Source organism: Coccidioides posadasii, chromosome 2 (assembly GCF_018416015.2).
Source record: "Coccidioides posadasii str. Silveira chromosome 2, complete sequence".
Taxonomy (NCBI): domain Eukaryota; kingdom Fungi; phylum Ascomycota; class Eurotiomycetes; order Onygenales; family Onygenaceae; genus Coccidioides; species Coccidioides posadasii.
The window spans coordinates 2,456,262-2,471,837 of NC_089408.1; the positions used below are offsets into that span (position 1 = coordinate 2,456,262).

Consider the following 15,576-nt stretch of genomic DNA (forward strand, 5'->3'; position numbering starts at 1 on the left):
CCACAAAGAGGCAGCCCATAATAAATACTGAACCTTTTTCCCAACTGCGATTTACTTATACGTAGCGGTTCAGAATACGATTAAGATGCGCACGTTTTGGATGCATTTTCTTCAGGTCCTGATGATGCGCGATGATAATATGAGCTACTGATCTGCTGCCCCATGCCTCATCGAAAGCAATGTCGCTGCGATGGATTGGTGTGTGGGCTTTTGCACGCTCATTCGACGATGATAACGGGGTCAAAGTCAACAGTGACGCCCGGCACGGCTCACGAGGGTGCTGTGAAGCTAGCAGATGACGGAGAAGTCTGCCAGAGCTCCATCTTCGCAGTTCCAAGCATAACATGTCAACAGCTCGATGTTTCACTTCTTGACAGCGGGCCGAACATGAACAGCAGCAGAATGATAGGACTGTAGAAGCTCATGGGAGGAGATCGGTTACAGATGGAGGAGGTTTAGCATCAGCTACGGTGAAACTGCCTCTCCGACACTCGGGCCCAAGCAGGAGAACTATGGGGGGTGGTTAAATCGGCGAAGATGCTGCTGCCATACAACGGTGTTCTGACCTGGGATACGTCGAAGATTATAACGTTGGCGAGTTGTTCCAAGTTTCAGCGATGTTGACTTAGACTGTTGGTTCACACGGGTTCATTTCCATGGGAAATTCGATACTCAGTGTTCCTGGGCGGGGTACTACGGAGAAAACCATGGAACCAGTCTGAGGTTGCGCTCTCGTCCGCTTCCCCAATCATGGCGAGAGTTTCCAGGCTTGGACCAGAATGGACTAGAATGCTGTCCAAGGCTCGAGTTGGTCCGACACGCCCAGCGAATGATCAGCGGCAGGACGGGGATTTCTGCGACCTGACATCACAACCCGGTTCAAGCCAACGGAAAAGCCTGGTGGAGCCCGGACCGCCGTGTATCGGTACACCAAAACCCCTTTGTCAGTCAGTGGGATGGCGAGTACTAATACTTGCATCTCGCCGCATTTGCCTCAACGACCCAAGGGCGAGGCGATCGTACACTTTGTGTTGTCGAGCGCACGGGCAAGCCTGAAGAACTTCTTGGGTCATCTGGATCCAATCACCACGCTCTCCCGAAAATGAAGCTCAAATCAGAATCGTGCGACGCGATGGGCCTCCCTGCATCGACCCCCAAAAGACGAACAACCAACCAAAGGAGAGTGAAAAGCCCTCCTCCTCAACAACAGGGCGACAGGTCAAGCAGCGACCCGGTTGGCTCAACGCCGACGTGGACCTTGTCGTGTCACCACTGCATTTCCAAGAGAAAAAGATCCTCGCGAGACTCTCGACACGCACCCCCATCACGCTGTTTGTCCTGTTTTCTGTTTGCAGGCTGTTCTGGCGTCCGGCCCCCGCCCGGCTGGATGCTGAGAGCGATCTGACTACTCCGTACCCCGCCCTCCATTGTTCTATTTTCAGGCACTCTCATCCCTTAGTCTTCTTTCCACGGAAGTCCAAGCGAACCCACAGAGTATCCTCACCATGTATCTGCAAGGTTTGAGAGTTTCCCTATCCTCAGGCGTTAAAAAAAAAGCCACTTTCACAGCCATCGCAGTATATATACTCCGTGTTATATATATTAAATTTTTTGATAAGTCGGAGAACCTCTTCCTCGAGCTCCGTAGAAAATGCCTTCTCGCAAAGGGAAACAGGGTTTCCTTATTCCCACGCAGCCGCCGGCAACCCTGACTTACCCCCGTGCCCCGGCGCCGCGATTGGCTGGCCGTTCTCCAGCGGTTACGAGCAATCGATTAACCTTCTTACTCCCTCTCTGTAGCTGTCAGATCACACACCTCAACCCGCAAGGAACGAAAGAGGATGCACCGCAATAAGCAAGCCAAGCAATCCCAGGTTCCCGCGATCATTGGCTGCAAGGGGCAAAAGTTATCACAACCTTCGAAACGGCGTGACTGACATGGACAAGTGCATGGATTAGAAGCTTTTCCTTTTTTTTCTAGATCATCTGTCCAGCTCGTCGTGATGGAGGGGCAAGGGAGGGGGAGAAAGGTTTCTAGCGAGCTCATCCTAGTAACCCAACTCGCATGGAATACGGGAATCCCTCGTTCAGGCGATAGTTCGTTCAATATCGAACGGCAATATTCCGGACTTAAGGGTAAGAACTTAAAATGCGAAAAGAAAACGTGCGCATCTGAATCAAAGCTTTGCATCGGACAAGGCAAGTCAAGGCAAGACACGGGGAAGCTTTCCCGTGCATTAGTTGGCTGGGAAAGTGTTCCACCTCTATGCCCTTCTCCTGGCCGAGCTGACATTCCCACATCTTGGGATCGAAAGACCCAAAAAGGGCAAAGGAGAGGTAAGTCGGTAGAAGAGGAGACGAATCTCACCCATGTTCGCATAAACAACACCCGTAGCTTATCTCCGGAATAACAACACATCCATACAAGTTAAAGAACATAGCCATCCGTCTGGGGGTCCGCGAGCAAACCCCCACCTGCCTGAGGTACCCATCCCGGAACCCAAGACAATTATCCGGAACTGAGGCATTGAATCACATCAGAAGACTCCAAATCCGTTTGCCTGATGACATTTCACTGCCTTGCTCCCCTCTCGCCGATCTGGGAATACATTTGGCAGGAATGAACGTGAATATTTCTCCATGCACAAAATAATCACCAAAAATTGGACGGGAAACAGGCTGAGACAAGGCTAGAGCCACGCCTGAAGACGGCTGGCCGAAAAGGGCGCAGCCGCATTGTAGGTATTCAGGCGACGTAGTGGCTGATGATCTTCGGCTGTCAACGTCGACTGGCTGCTCGATCCATCGACCTCAGCTCAGGAACTACAGGAAAATCACACCTTCGCACTACGCTATTTCTCTCGAAAGAAACCACGCATCGGGGGTTACGCAGACGTTGCACCGTTAAAAAAGAAAAAATCTCTTAAAATATGACGTGATGCCTTTGCACAAGCTGGTAGTTGTAATACTATCAGCACAGCCTTTGGAGTAGCCGGAGCTTCCGGCTGCTCAGGCGTACGGCGGCCGCAAGGCCAAAGGCGACCTGTTTGAGATTGACATGGTCGAGTACATAATATTATCGCCTGATGATAATAATAATAATAATCATAAGAGACTACATCCGCTCCTGCATACGAATGCTTCGTCAAAACCAAACGGACCGCCCGGTACGCTATGACAAATCCCAACCCTCAAAATGTATCGCACAAAAGAATGAAAAAAGACCAGAACGCATCGTAGAAGCGTAAACTCGACACCCTCATAATTGAGGTAAATCCAGATCCACCACAATTGGAGAATTAAACTTCTTGCCTCCTTTATGCGGCCAGCTGGTAGCCATGATGGCAGCGTTGACGATACACGTCTCGTGTCTCGCTAAACCATCATTATCAAGTCGGTTCTCTATCTTGCGACATAGATCAATGGTTGACTGCTCTTTGCTTTGCCGTGCTGGTAAATTGCCAAACACCGTTTCATACTCTTTGCTTGGCCCACTGGGCCATCGTACCCGATGATAACCTCGACTTTCGTGGACATGACCGCAGATAACTAGTCTGGGTCGCACATCCCAAAGACGCTGCCAAAGAGCTTGACATCCAATTGACTTCCCGTTTGCAATATCAAGGTGTCCAGCCGGCGGTGTATGAGTTATCAGAATATCTGCGTCCGATGGTATTTCATCCCATATTGATTTGGCGTGTTCGGGAAGATATCCAAACCCCCAACCGGGGAGTATTGGTGAGTACGGCGAGCCGAAAACCTTGAATCTGGTCTTGGGGCCGTGAGGGCTTCTTAATCGGATTTCTTTTGCTTCGTGGTTCAAATAAATGAACTGTGATGCAAAAGTATACTCAGTCAACCCTTGAAGTCTCCGCCATGGCTTCTCTTCCCAAGACAGCTTCTGATTCTGAGAGAGATTGGGATCGAGAAGAGTATCGTGGTTCCCTTCATATCCCAGCGCGCATTAGTAAAATCGCGCCTTTTGAGGTAAAAGTCTTGTTACCACATTCGTAAGCCAGACAGGGGACTGCACACCAGCTATAATAATCTTCGCTTCAAAGTCAGCTTCCATAATCCACTTCAAAGACTTGTCAAGCTCCTTCTCCGTTCCCCTATTGGTAATATCGCCGGCATGAATCAGGACATCCCCCTTGGGAAGCTTGAACGCCGCATCAGCTGTACTATATCCGTGGGTATCTGAGACGCAAACGAAGCGTGTGCGGACCATATTGGAAAGGTTGGCTTATTGCATGCAGAAAATAGGACCAAAAAAATATGAAAATAATGTATGTATGGGTATCTTTGAAAATAGATGCCAGACTGAAAGAAATACAATCTTATTCCAACGAAGCCCAAGCGACTTCAGCCTTAAAAACAGATCTGCTTGGATGGTCTTTCCTAGTGGCAATCAGCTGCGAGCTGGGGAAAGTGCAAGACTGTCTATCCACTCCTATCAAATGAACCATATGCTGCAGAGATCTCCTCGCGCCATAACCGGAGAGAAGACGCCCGGGCTGAGGCGACCAATACTTTGATGTGTATTGTAGGTATCACCGCCTCATCATCCTATTTTCCAGTAAAAGATTATCTCAGGCCACCATCTCCAACCCTATTTTCATAATTTTGCCCGCCAGAACACAAACCCAGGCCAAAGATCACAAGCAATCCATGAAGAGTAGTACATTGTATCCAGAGGCAAAGGCTTAATCGTTCTCTAGTTGGAACGGAGAGAAAAAAGTCAATAACGGGTCACGTGATGCGATTCCTCTGATTGGACAACTTAGGGCTATCGAATTCACACAAACTAGCCTCGCTTAAGCTCAATAATACTCAATACGGAGAACGATCCGACCTCGTGGTTTGAACCACAACGACAACTAACTTCGACAACTCACAGCACACGGTATATCCAAGAGCAGAGCTCTTCTGTCTACCCTGGATATTTGCCTCGTGAATCGGTGACAGAGCAGGATGTCCACTTTCGAGCCTGTGGTGCGTTTACCCTCGTCCGGATCGTTTCCCGCTATCTTATGCCTCATCGCTGACTGAGCCGTGACTCCATAGGTCGTCATTGACGGCAAGGGGCACCTTCTTGGTCGCCTTGCCAGCACCGTTGCGAAGCAGCTTCTCAATGGCCAGAAGATCGTCGTTGTGCGCTGCGAAGCTCTCAATATCTCTGGCGAATTCTTCCGTGCCAAGCGTATGATCAGTCCTTTTTCCTTGTCTGTGAAATATACAAATCTGCATTTGATTGTGAAGGAGTCGAAGGGTTACAATGCGTTTTGGGGAATTCGCGACTGACTCGAACCGGAAATATAGTGAAGTACCATGCCTACCTCCGCAAGATCACTCGTTTCAACCCGACCCGAGGAGGTGAGACCTTAGAGCGCCCGAGTTATGAAGAAAAAGATGCATGTACTAAACCTGGGTTTGATAGGCCCATTCCACTTCCGCGCTCCATCCCGGATTTTCTACAAGGCCGTCCGAGGCATGATCCCACACAAGACTCCCCGTGGTGCCGCTGCCATGGAGAGACTAAAGGTCTTCGAGGGTGTCCCACCACCATATGACAAGAAGAAGAGAGTTGTTGTCCCTCAAGCTCTCCGAATCCTCAGATTGAAGCCGGGCCGCAAATACTGCACAGTTGGACGTTTGAGTCACGAGGTTGGCTGGAAATACCAGGATGTCGTTGCTAGGTTAGTAAACCCAAGGATACGACTGTTAGTGATCTGGTTCGATCTTGCTAACTGGGCTATCTTTTCAATTACAGACTCGAGGAAAGACGCAAGGCCAAGAGCTCTGCATACTACGAGCGCAAGAAGGCCACCCGCAGGCAGCTTGCACAGGCCCAGAGAACCGCCTCTGTGTCTCAACAGACAAAGGAGCAGCTTGCTTCTTACGGTTGTTAGAATACCTTGGCGGATTTGTGGTTTCGAATTTTCGGTGCAATGTGGGCATTGACGAGCGAATTGGGACGGCGATCCGATCGATGTGTACACATTCTACCATCAGGAAGGCCCTTTTATGACTCAGGGAACATCGTGATGGGAGTAAGGAAATTAAAAAAACAAAATTGATTTCTACATTATGGCGTCGTTAGGGATAAGGCTAGTTCATAGCTCTCTACCACTCCGTTGCTCCAGGCCCCTTAATCAAGATGATCTTTCCAAGCAAGCTCAAACACATACGCTCAATATCGGCACACATAACCGCTTCCTCCATCTATGATCCCTTTTTTTTTTGTAGCCGGTCGTGGTCTCTCGGACAAATGGGTGTGGGGAAAAGGTGTGGGCGGAGTGGAAAGGTTTGGATCCTCCCAAGTCAGGTCGGATTATTTTCGGGGAAGTTTAGAGCAGCACAACCGCGGATAATCAGTAGACACACATGTATAAATACGCCCCCGTGCCTCTTTTCTAAGAAACTTGCTCAAAACCGTCGCTTGCATTCACCCTTTTTCTTTGCTGTAATCTTCCTGTAAAACGCTGCTTTTCAACATGTCGGGTGCGGCGTCACGGTTGCGGAGTTTAACTGCACAGCTTCTCCACCGATCTCCGGAGAGCCAACATAATTTCAACAAACACACGCTCTCTCCAACTTTTTTTCTCCCTCGTGCCGCTGCTATCGAGCCTGATGTAAGTGCACGATTTTGCAAATTGATCTATTACTCACCCTTTTCGCATCGGACGAACGCTGACTGGGAACAACTCCGTAGGCCGAAGCCATCTACCATGTCACCGTGAACAATAAGGTTCTGAGGAGATCATACATTGAGACTGCCGACCGGGCAAGAGGATTGGCATATTATATCAAGAAGCATGGATATAAAAGGGTGGGCATTCTGTGTCCAAATACCCCTGCGTTCCTGGAATCGATATATGGGATTGCTGCCGCTGGCGCGGTGAACGTCGGTAACTTCACCTGCCGGAGAATTATAATCATTCATTACGGCTGCTGACAGACTATTTGACAAATAGCGGTCAATTATAGATTAAAATCGGAGGATATCGCATATATATTTACTCATTCCGAAGTCGATATAATTATCGTTGATCAGGAGTATGTACATCTGCTGGATGAGTTCCGAAAAACCCGACCGGATTTTCCCGTTGTCATTGATACCGATACCGACGCCACGGAGGGTGAACTTAGCGGTCCTTTTGATGCGTCGGTTCTAGAAGGGCTTCAATATGATTCGCAGTTGGGCAATCATGGGTGGAATGGATTGGAAACCCACGCTGCGGATGAAGAGTCGCTCATCGCTTTAGCGTACACCAGTGGGACAACAGCGAGACCAAAGGGGGTTGAGTATATTCATCGTGGGTGCTATTTAGCAGGGCTCGCGAATATTATTGAGTCTGGGCTGAATTATCACCAAGGCCGCTGCCGCTATTTGTGGACGCTTCCAATGTTCCACGCCATGGGTACGCATCTTAGATGGTTGTCTTCTGCATTACGGACTCCCGGTATTAACCTTTGCCTTTAGGCTGGACGTTCCCCTGGGCTATTACAGCTGTGCGCGGCACTCATTACTGCCTCAGGAAAATTGACTACTCCCAAATTTGGCGATTGCTGAAAGAGGAGAAGATTACTCATTTCAATGCCGCCCCTACCGTGAACACGATCCTCTGCAACTCTAAAGAAGCGGAGAGACTTCCATCTCCCGTCCGAGTTACCGTGGCTGCCAGCCCACCAACACCCCATCTTTTCGAGCAGATGTTATCACTAAACCTTCATCCAGTCCATGTCTACGGAATGACTGAGACGTATGGCCCTATCACGAAAGGCTACTACATGCCAGAGTGGGATAATCTGCCAGCGAAGGACAAATATCAGAAGATGGCGAGACAGGGTCACGGTTTTGTCACCAGTCTTCCTGTGAGAGTGATAAAAACCGAAGTTCCGGAAGGCACCGTTATCGACGTGGAGCGCAATGGCAAAGAAATTGGGGAAATCGTTTTCGTTGGAAACATATGTGCCAGAGGCTACTATAAGGATCCTGAAGCGACAAAGAAGCTCTTTGCAGGAGGAGTGTTACACTCTGGGGATCTAGCAGTGTGCCATCCTGACGGGGCAATTCAGATCCTGGACCGGGCGAAGGATATTATCATTAGCGGTAAGATGAAAATTTTCTCATATATTCTGCTAAGAATAAGATCTGCTAACACAAATCCGGTGTTAGGCGGTGAGAATATCTCCTCGGTGGCACTTGAGGCAATGCTTGCCACCCATCCGGATATCCTTGAGGTTGGAATCGTCGCTGTGGCGGATTCCCACTGGGGAGAACGCCCCAAGGCATTCATCACCGTCCAGCCCGGCAAAACACTCAAAGGCGAAGATGTGATCGAATGGGCGAAACAAACCAGCGGCATCAGCCGGTTCATGGTTCCCAGGGAAGTCGAGGTTCTCGCTGAGCTGCCCAAGACAAGCACAGGGAAAGTCAAGAAGAATGTGCTCCGCGAGTGGGCCAAGGGGGCCGACCGTACTCTGGTAAGATAGACCGGAAACAGCTTGGCTATATTACTGCTATTCGTTGAATGCTTGACGGCGACAAGTCTATGTATACCCACTGTGCACGTTCGTCTGTTGTTTACTAAAGGCTGGGTTTTGTTTTGGCACAATATACCATGTATGCTATAAACAATATTTTATAGGTCACAGCAATGATGAATCTAGATGTGTTTTGAATATCAACTTGGCCAGAAATGAGTTGTGGTTGAAAGATCAAAACAGCCATCACATGCACCTGCAGCATGCCAGGCGATAGTTAAATGGCAGATGGGGCAGACCAGCGAGGGGAGTGACATCAAAGAATCTCCCCCACATGACAGCCCAGGAACATCACCCGTCATGCTGAGCACCATCACTATCCTCACCTCTCGCTTGGACTCTCTTGAATACTGTGAAATTGTCTGCTTGTCTTCGATTGCTTGAGATGGTATTTTGGCCTGCTAGGGCCCTGCATCCCAAGCCCAGTTTGCCCACATAGCTAGTTACGTATTTGACCAGGCGATGCGCTGCAGGTGCCGCCGCCTCTTGCGCTGGACCGGACCTTTGAAAATATGAAACGCGCTTGAAATCCAACCACCTTCGCAGGCATCCCATTCGATGCAGCACGCTATCCTCGCGCTCCGTCATTGCTGATAGCTTATTCGCGTCTTTCCTTCCGCCGCAAATCCTCCAGCCATCTCTCCGGGCGCTTCCCTCCCTGACTGTACGACCCCAGCCGCGCTTGACACGCCCTGTCGTCACAAAAGGCTCGAGACGGCGCCTACCTTTCTACACCGAGCTCACGGACAGCACTCGTTATACAACCGCCACCCGAAGCAAGCTTTTTGCTGCTAACACCGTCTTTCTGTCACGCCCCCAGCGATTCCTTCGCCCATCGTGAAACCGGCCGCTTCAGAGTCCTCTTCGTACTATACCTACGATCTATCTTTGAATATAAGGGGAGAGAATACAGTCTTTTTTGTTTCCTGCATCGCCAACATCTCGCGTCTATGAGAATGTTTCGTTCACGGGGTCACTTGCGGCAATCTCTCGGGGCGGCTTCTGAATCCTCCTCGTCCACCTCACCCGAAAGAGTTATCGACGATGACACGGACTTCTTTAACCAGCCCAATGATTCACAATCGTCAGTCGGAGTAGGAACCCTACGGGACCTTCGGGTGGATGCCGGCCAGGATATCGTTCTACCACCTATCTCTCGGCTGCCTCCGGAGCTCTTGATCGCGATCTTTGCGAAGCTCAACTCTCCTACGGACATGCTGAATTGCATGATGGTTTGCCAAAAATGGGCAACGAATTGCGTGGCAATCCTCTGGCATCGACCGTCGTGTAATACTTGGGAGAACCTAAAAAGAGTGGCGGGCGCCATCACTACTCAGGGCAGCTATTTTCCGTACTATGATATGGTGAAGCGGTTGAATCTCTCGTCCCTGAGCACCAGGGTCAATGATGGAACGATTATCTCGTTTGCCCAGTGCAAACGAATTGAGAGATTGACGTTGACCAACTGCTCGATGTTGACGGATACTGGAGTCTCCGATCTCGTTGACGGGAACGGCCATCTTCAGGCGCTCGACGTGTCCGAACTCAAGAGCCTTACGGACCACACTCTGTTTATCGTTGCTAGGAACTGTCCCCGGCTGCAAGGGCTGAACATAACTGGCTGTGTCAAAATTACTGACGATGCATTGGTGGCTCTTGCAGAAAATTGCCGTCAGCTCAAAAGAGTGAGTCCTACCTATTGTCTTCGAGAGTCACGACCTTTAAAGCGGCCAAATACTGACCCTGCTCTAGTTAAAACTTAACGGCGTTATGCAAGTCACCGATCGAGCGATTCGAGCGTTCGCGGATAATTGCCCCTCCATACTTGAAATTGATCTGCATGGTTGTCGTCTCATCACGAACTTTACCGTGACAAACCTACTCTGTACACTTCGGTTCCTCCGTGAGTTGCGTCTCGCGCATTGCGCGGATATTACCGAGCAGGCCTTTCTCGATTTGCCAGAAGGAATAATCTTCGACAGCCTTCGAATCCTAGATTTGACAGCTTGCGAGAACGTGAGAGATGACGCAGTGGAAAGGATTATCAATTCATCCCCGAGATTAAGAAATCTAGTTCTCGCAAAGTGCAGATTTATCACCGACCGCTCGGTTCAGGCCATATGCAAGTTGGGCAGGAATATACATTATGTCCACTTGGGACATTGTTCGAACATCACCGATAATGCAGTGATACAGCTAGTCAAGTCATGTAACCGAATCCGGTACATAGATTTAGCTTGCTGCAACAGATTAACCGACGCCAGCGTGCAACAACTAGCAACGCTGCCAAAGCTGCGGAGAATAGGCCTGGTTAAATGCCAAGCGATCACAGATCGCAGTATCCTGGCTTTAGCGAAACCACGGATCCCACAACACCCATTGGTCAGCTCCCTAGAACGGGTGCATCTAAGCTATTGCGTCAACTTGAGCACATATGTAAGTTTTATTGCTTTGAAGGCATATGAACTCGGCTGGGCTAACTCCAGTTGCAGGGTATTCATCAACTACTCAACCATTGCCCACGACTTACCCACCTCAGCCTAACAGGCGTCCATGCTTTTCTGCGAGAAGAACTGACTGCTTTCTGCCGTGAAGCACCTCCAGAATTCACACCACAACAACGGGAGGTATTCTGTGTTTTCAGTGGCGCAGGGGTTAGCCAGTTGAGGGACTTCCTCAACCAAGCTGCGATCGCTTATCATCGTGAACTTGAGGAGGGAACCATGTTTAACGACACTGATGAACTCGATGAAGATGAGGGCCAGGTAACAGGTCTTATGAACGCCACAGGCCTTAATGACGATAACGATGGAACACCGGATGGTGGTACGGCCCCCGTTCAAAGCTAGTGTGGACTCGAAAGCTCACGATACACCGATATTTTGTCGGCGAATTCATCATACCACTATGGACATTACGTCAATGCATACCCATCATAGGTCACTTTTACCCTTCTCCAAGGATGACTGCCTGCTGTGCTCTCCCTAAATAGAGTATGCGATATCCGACCATTTTCTTCCTGGGCATTCTATATGCGAGGAGCAATATGTAGATCACAACTTATGGTCGTCGTGGCTTGAGCTGGCTTGATGGAGACGGAACAAGGAGACCTTCCTGAACTGCGCTGGTTCATATCTTTCCGAATTTTCCATATGTTTTTCTACAAGATCTTCTGTTGCATTATTCTTTCTCATTCTAGCTTTTCTGATTCTTTCCGGGCGATGTCCTCTCCGTTAAACCCTGTCAGTGTCAAAATCTCCAAGCCATGCAAGGGTGCAACCGTTGCATAAGCACTGCATTTGCACTTATCGTTAATGAGCATTATTATGGAATCTGAGAAGGGGTATGATATCGTTCGTTTGGGCCTTTATTTCCGGGTTTTCGAAGACGTAAGTGAACAGGCAATTAGGGATTCGATATAGTAATTTGTATCGGTAAATCTCGCATAAGCGCCATATACCGCTTCATCTCCAGAGAAGAAAGATGTTTACGACCATTCTTTTTCGCATTCTTGCCAGGCGCACTATATTCTTGGAGTAGAGCGTAATCAAACCATATTATTCCTCAGGCTTAGCTAGGCAGTTGCTTAACGGTACATTTAAATGGGAAAACTGGTTAATTAACAGATATTATGAGGCGAGAAAAGCCATAATATAATCCAAATACAATAGCCTCAAGGATTAGTGTGTCCATCTCTAGAAGTAGGTACGAATAGAGGCAGAAACGTATCCAACGCCCCCTCCCCAGCCAGAAATAAGCCAAAACCCTATCAAAAAGGTGATATCTTTCCGAAGTCCTTTCAAAATCCACGACTGACCTCCACCAGACCATCCTTTAACTTGGAAATAGCCACCCACGGCGGCGCAAATAGCCGAAGCTCGTCTAGAGCTGGTATGGATCCAAGCTGATTGGCATCGCTCCATAAGCACACCACCCTGCCGTGTAGCTCATCCATGTCCTCTGCATCCCACTGAACATCTACGGTCCAGACATTCTCCCATGTGCGACTCCAGAGTCTTATTTCCGAAATACCTTGTGGAAGGGTATGTGGCATTCGATCGTCCAACGCAGAGCCCGGGAGGGAGTAGTCTCGGATCGGACGTTCGAAATTAACTCTACAGGCGCGCGTGTTTTTGCCAGAGACGTGGAGGCGGGCGTGGAGGACGGGTGTGTCTTTGGTTTCCTGGGATGATGGTTTGGAGATGTTGAAGGATAGCCATCTGTCGGTCGGTTCGTCTTGTACGACTTCAGGGGCGAGGCCTGGCCAAGAGCATTTTCTGCGTCCTGAGTCTAATTCGGAATCGCAAGATATATTTTCTTTGGAGGCGCTTGGGATCGCGCGGATGATGTCTTGGACATACGGATCGACGCCAGTGAGAGAAACTTGGTTGCGGCCGGTGTCCAGATTGAGCTCTTGGACAAAGAATATTTTCAAGCGATTTTCAGCAGAGAAAGGGAAGGCAGCGAGGTTGTATATTAGCGTGGCGATGAAGACAAGGAGGAGAAATGTTGGAACATGATATGTAAATCGATGAATAAAAGGAGAAAGAGGAATTAAAAGCAGCACGGAAAACACAGCGATGGCGATATATACCACAAGAAGCCCAACTCCATCCGCGCCGACTTGATTCATGGCTGAGGTCAAGAAGAGACCCAATTGCCCGATGAACATAATAACAACAGGGCCGACGAATAGGAACTGCAGAACCCATGTCCATGTAGGTAAGCTTGCGCTCCATTTCTGCTCTTCGCCGAAAACACCAGTTTCAGAGTGATCTTCATAAGTCCCGGATTCACTAGAAGCTAGGTCCCTTCCTGTCCTTGTATAATTAGCGAAGGTCGTTCTGCGTTGTCTACCAAGCAGAGATGAAGATTCAGTTGGCTCTTCTTCGCCATCGTAGATTTCGCCATTGTTATCACCACCGGTTGGCAGCTCATCTGCTGAAGGAGAAAGGATTCGGCTACTTCGATTGCTACCTAATCGGCTCGGGTACTGGCTCTGCTCACGAGCATACTGGGTCTTGTTCGGTAACGCGAAAAGCTCGAGATAAGAGATCAAAGTGGCCAAAAATGTCCCGGCAAAGTAAAAGACGATAAAATAGCCAGCAGCAATATCATGTTGATTCACATACACTGTGCTAATTACTAGCAAGACCCACATAACGAGGAGCTGCCAGGTGAACGTGTAAGCTCTATGCAATGCAGACGGTCTGAAAAAGTCGGCAATGCAGGAAAGGAACCAAGTCATGAATATCCAGGAAGATAGCATCATACTCCAGACAGCATAGCTGCTGCTGTGGACGATGAAGGGGTTGACTTTTGCCAACAAGTATGAAAGCCCGATTAGGATTCCGGATGAGACGACAAGGATTATGGGGTAGCGGAACAAGCCACGAAGACCTCGGACGGAGACTTTCTCCTTGGTTTCAGGGATCGTTTCGTGGATCGAAAATAAGTACATCTTGTCCATTTTGCTCAAGATTATCCCTATGACAAAAAGGACAATAGGGCAGACCACAAGGAGGGTTACGGAGATTGCAAATAGGGTATGAAGGCGGAACACTGCAAAGGATGACCCGAAGAGGTCAAACCATACGCCATGCGTGCCCACTCCGCTGTTGACCATGCCTTTTCCCGGAGCTCGCCCGTCGAATTCGCTACCAGTGTAAGAAACAAGACCTTTGGTGGTAGCAATGGCCGCAGATAGCATATGCCAGACGGAGTCAATGCTTGTGTGCCGCACATCATCCTGGTCCGTGTGGTATCGAGCTCGAGGCTCAATGAACGCAACATCAAGGCCTCTCAGACCTAGAACACCTTTAAAAACGGCGTAATCAGTCTCGCTACGGATAAGACCCATCTTAAACCCGTCTGCAGCGAGTACTGAGCCAAATGGGTGGGGAGAAGATTTATAGAATCTTGTAACTTCAGTATCCGTTGTTCGGAACAAAGCAGCGCGCCCTCCTGCACCAGCACCCTCTAAATTCAAAAAGGTGTGTGTATACTTCGACAGCGGGTGCTGGCTATACGCGCGGGCGCCGTTAAGATAATCTTCTTCTCCATTGTTCAGAAGGAGAACAAGGCCTTTTCGGGGCAGATTCCCAGGAGAAGTGAAGAACTTGATGAGCTGGAGAACGCTCACGACTCCCACCCCATCATCGGTAGCGCCGAAACCAGTTGACACACTGTCATAGTGGGCATTGACAAGCACACCTCCTTTCCCTTTTGGTTTGCCACCGGGAGAGTCCCACCAATTCTCTTTGTCATCCTCAAGGCCCCGGATATAAACGATGATATTTTTGCCCTCGAAGTAAACTCCCGTGATAGGTTTGTTGCCAACTCCACCGCCCGAAAAGGTCAAGTTGGATTGCTGGTCATCAAACACGAACACGTCCGGAGCCACGCTACCCATCGCATCGTCCTCGTGCGCCTTGCGGGACGCGTCCAAAATGTGACCGACACGTTGGAGAAGCCATTGATGGATCTCGTCGTTTCTGTGGCTGTTATATGGATGAAAGCCGCTAGTTAGGTGCTGGAGGTCGTTCCATGCTTCGGAAAGGTCTACGCCCTTCGGATTCGACTTTGGTGCTGAGGGAACGATGGTATGGACGAGCAGGAGCGGAATGAGAAGCGCGAGGTACACGAGCGATGATATCACCGTCACTGGCCCGGGCGTGAAGGCGATCAGGTTGAATCGGCGTCGCGTTGTCGACGACATCTTGGGCGCATCACCCGTCGGGAAGAAACCTGGATCCAGTTCAGATATCGCAGACTCTCCATCGACGAGGAGAGGGCCTCTGCGCACGAGCAGGTTGCGGGGATCGGTCGAACGTCGCATTTCTCCCGTCGCGAGAGCGGAGAATTGCGGCAGTAAAACAGCTCAGCTTGCACGTGACGCCTAGGTCGATGTTTGCTTGGCAGTCAAACATCCAGCCGGCTGGGGATTCTTAACGGGCGTTGCAGGACAGGAAGATCCTTATTTATCTTCTTCTACCGAATGCTCCGTACAGCGTACTCCTTTTGGTTTAC

General features: G+C 49.5%; 5 protein-coding genes across 5 annotated transcripts; 3 read left to right on the top strand and 2 right to left on the bottom strand.

Annotated features, from left to right (window-relative positions):
* Positions 1-3,061: 3,061 nt before the first annotated feature.
* On the bottom strand, positions 3,062-4,672 carry D8B26_003325 (uncharacterized protein). The gene is made up of 2 exons (XM_003068413.2): positions 4,036-4,672; positions 3,062-3,945 (listed from the first exon to the last, which is right to left on the bottom strand). The coding sequence occupies exons 1-2, from the start codon at positions 4,226-4,228 to the stop codon at positions 3,260-3,262; spliced, it is 879 nt and encodes a 292-aa protein (XP_003068459.1). The 5' UTR covers positions 4,229-4,672; the 3' UTR covers positions 3,062-3,259.
* A 299-nt stretch (positions 4,673-4,971) lies between these two features.
* RPL16B (60S ribosomal protein uL13) lies at positions 4,972-5,909 on the top strand (the record flags this gene model as incomplete). The annotated part of the gene is made up of 5 exons (XM_003068412.2): positions 4,972-4,992; positions 5,065-5,200; positions 5,320-5,373; positions 5,438-5,696; positions 5,771-5,909. 5 exons carry the CDS (start codon positions 4,972-4,974, stop codon positions 5,907-5,909), a joined length of 609 nt encoding a protein of 202 aa, XP_003068458.1.
* A 585-nt stretch (positions 5,910-6,494) lies between these two features.
* Positions 6,495-8,496, top strand: D8B26_003327 (uncharacterized protein; the record flags this gene model as incomplete). Its single annotated transcript, XM_003068411.2, has 5 exons — positions 6,495-6,632; positions 6,713-6,908; positions 6,975-7,421; positions 7,484-8,113; positions 8,180-8,496. The coding sequence occupies 5 exons, from the start codon at positions 6,495-6,497 to the stop codon at positions 8,494-8,496; spliced, it is 1,728 nt and encodes a 575-aa protein (XP_003068457.2).
* Positions 8,497-9,497: 1,001 nt separating this feature from the next.
* GRR1 (SCF ubiquitin ligase complex subunit) lies at positions 9,498-12,002 on the top strand (the record flags this gene model as incomplete). The annotated part of the gene is made up of 3 exons (XM_003068410.2): positions 9,498-10,232; positions 10,300-10,983; positions 11,040-12,002. 3 exons carry the CDS (start codon positions 9,498-9,500, stop codon positions 11,394-11,396), a joined length of 1,776 nt encoding a protein of 591 aa, XP_003068456.1. The 3' UTR covers positions 11,397-12,002.
* A 107-nt stretch (positions 12,003-12,109) lies between these two features.
* On the bottom strand, positions 12,110-15,491 carry D8B26_003329 (uncharacterized protein). Its single transcript, XM_003068409.2, has one exon. The coding sequence runs from the start codon at positions 15,383-15,385 to the stop codon at positions 12,347-12,349; it is 3,039 nt and encodes a 1,012-aa protein (XP_003068455.2). The 5' UTR covers positions 15,386-15,491; the 3' UTR covers positions 12,110-12,346.
* Between the last annotated feature and the right edge of the window lie 85 nt (positions 15,492-15,576).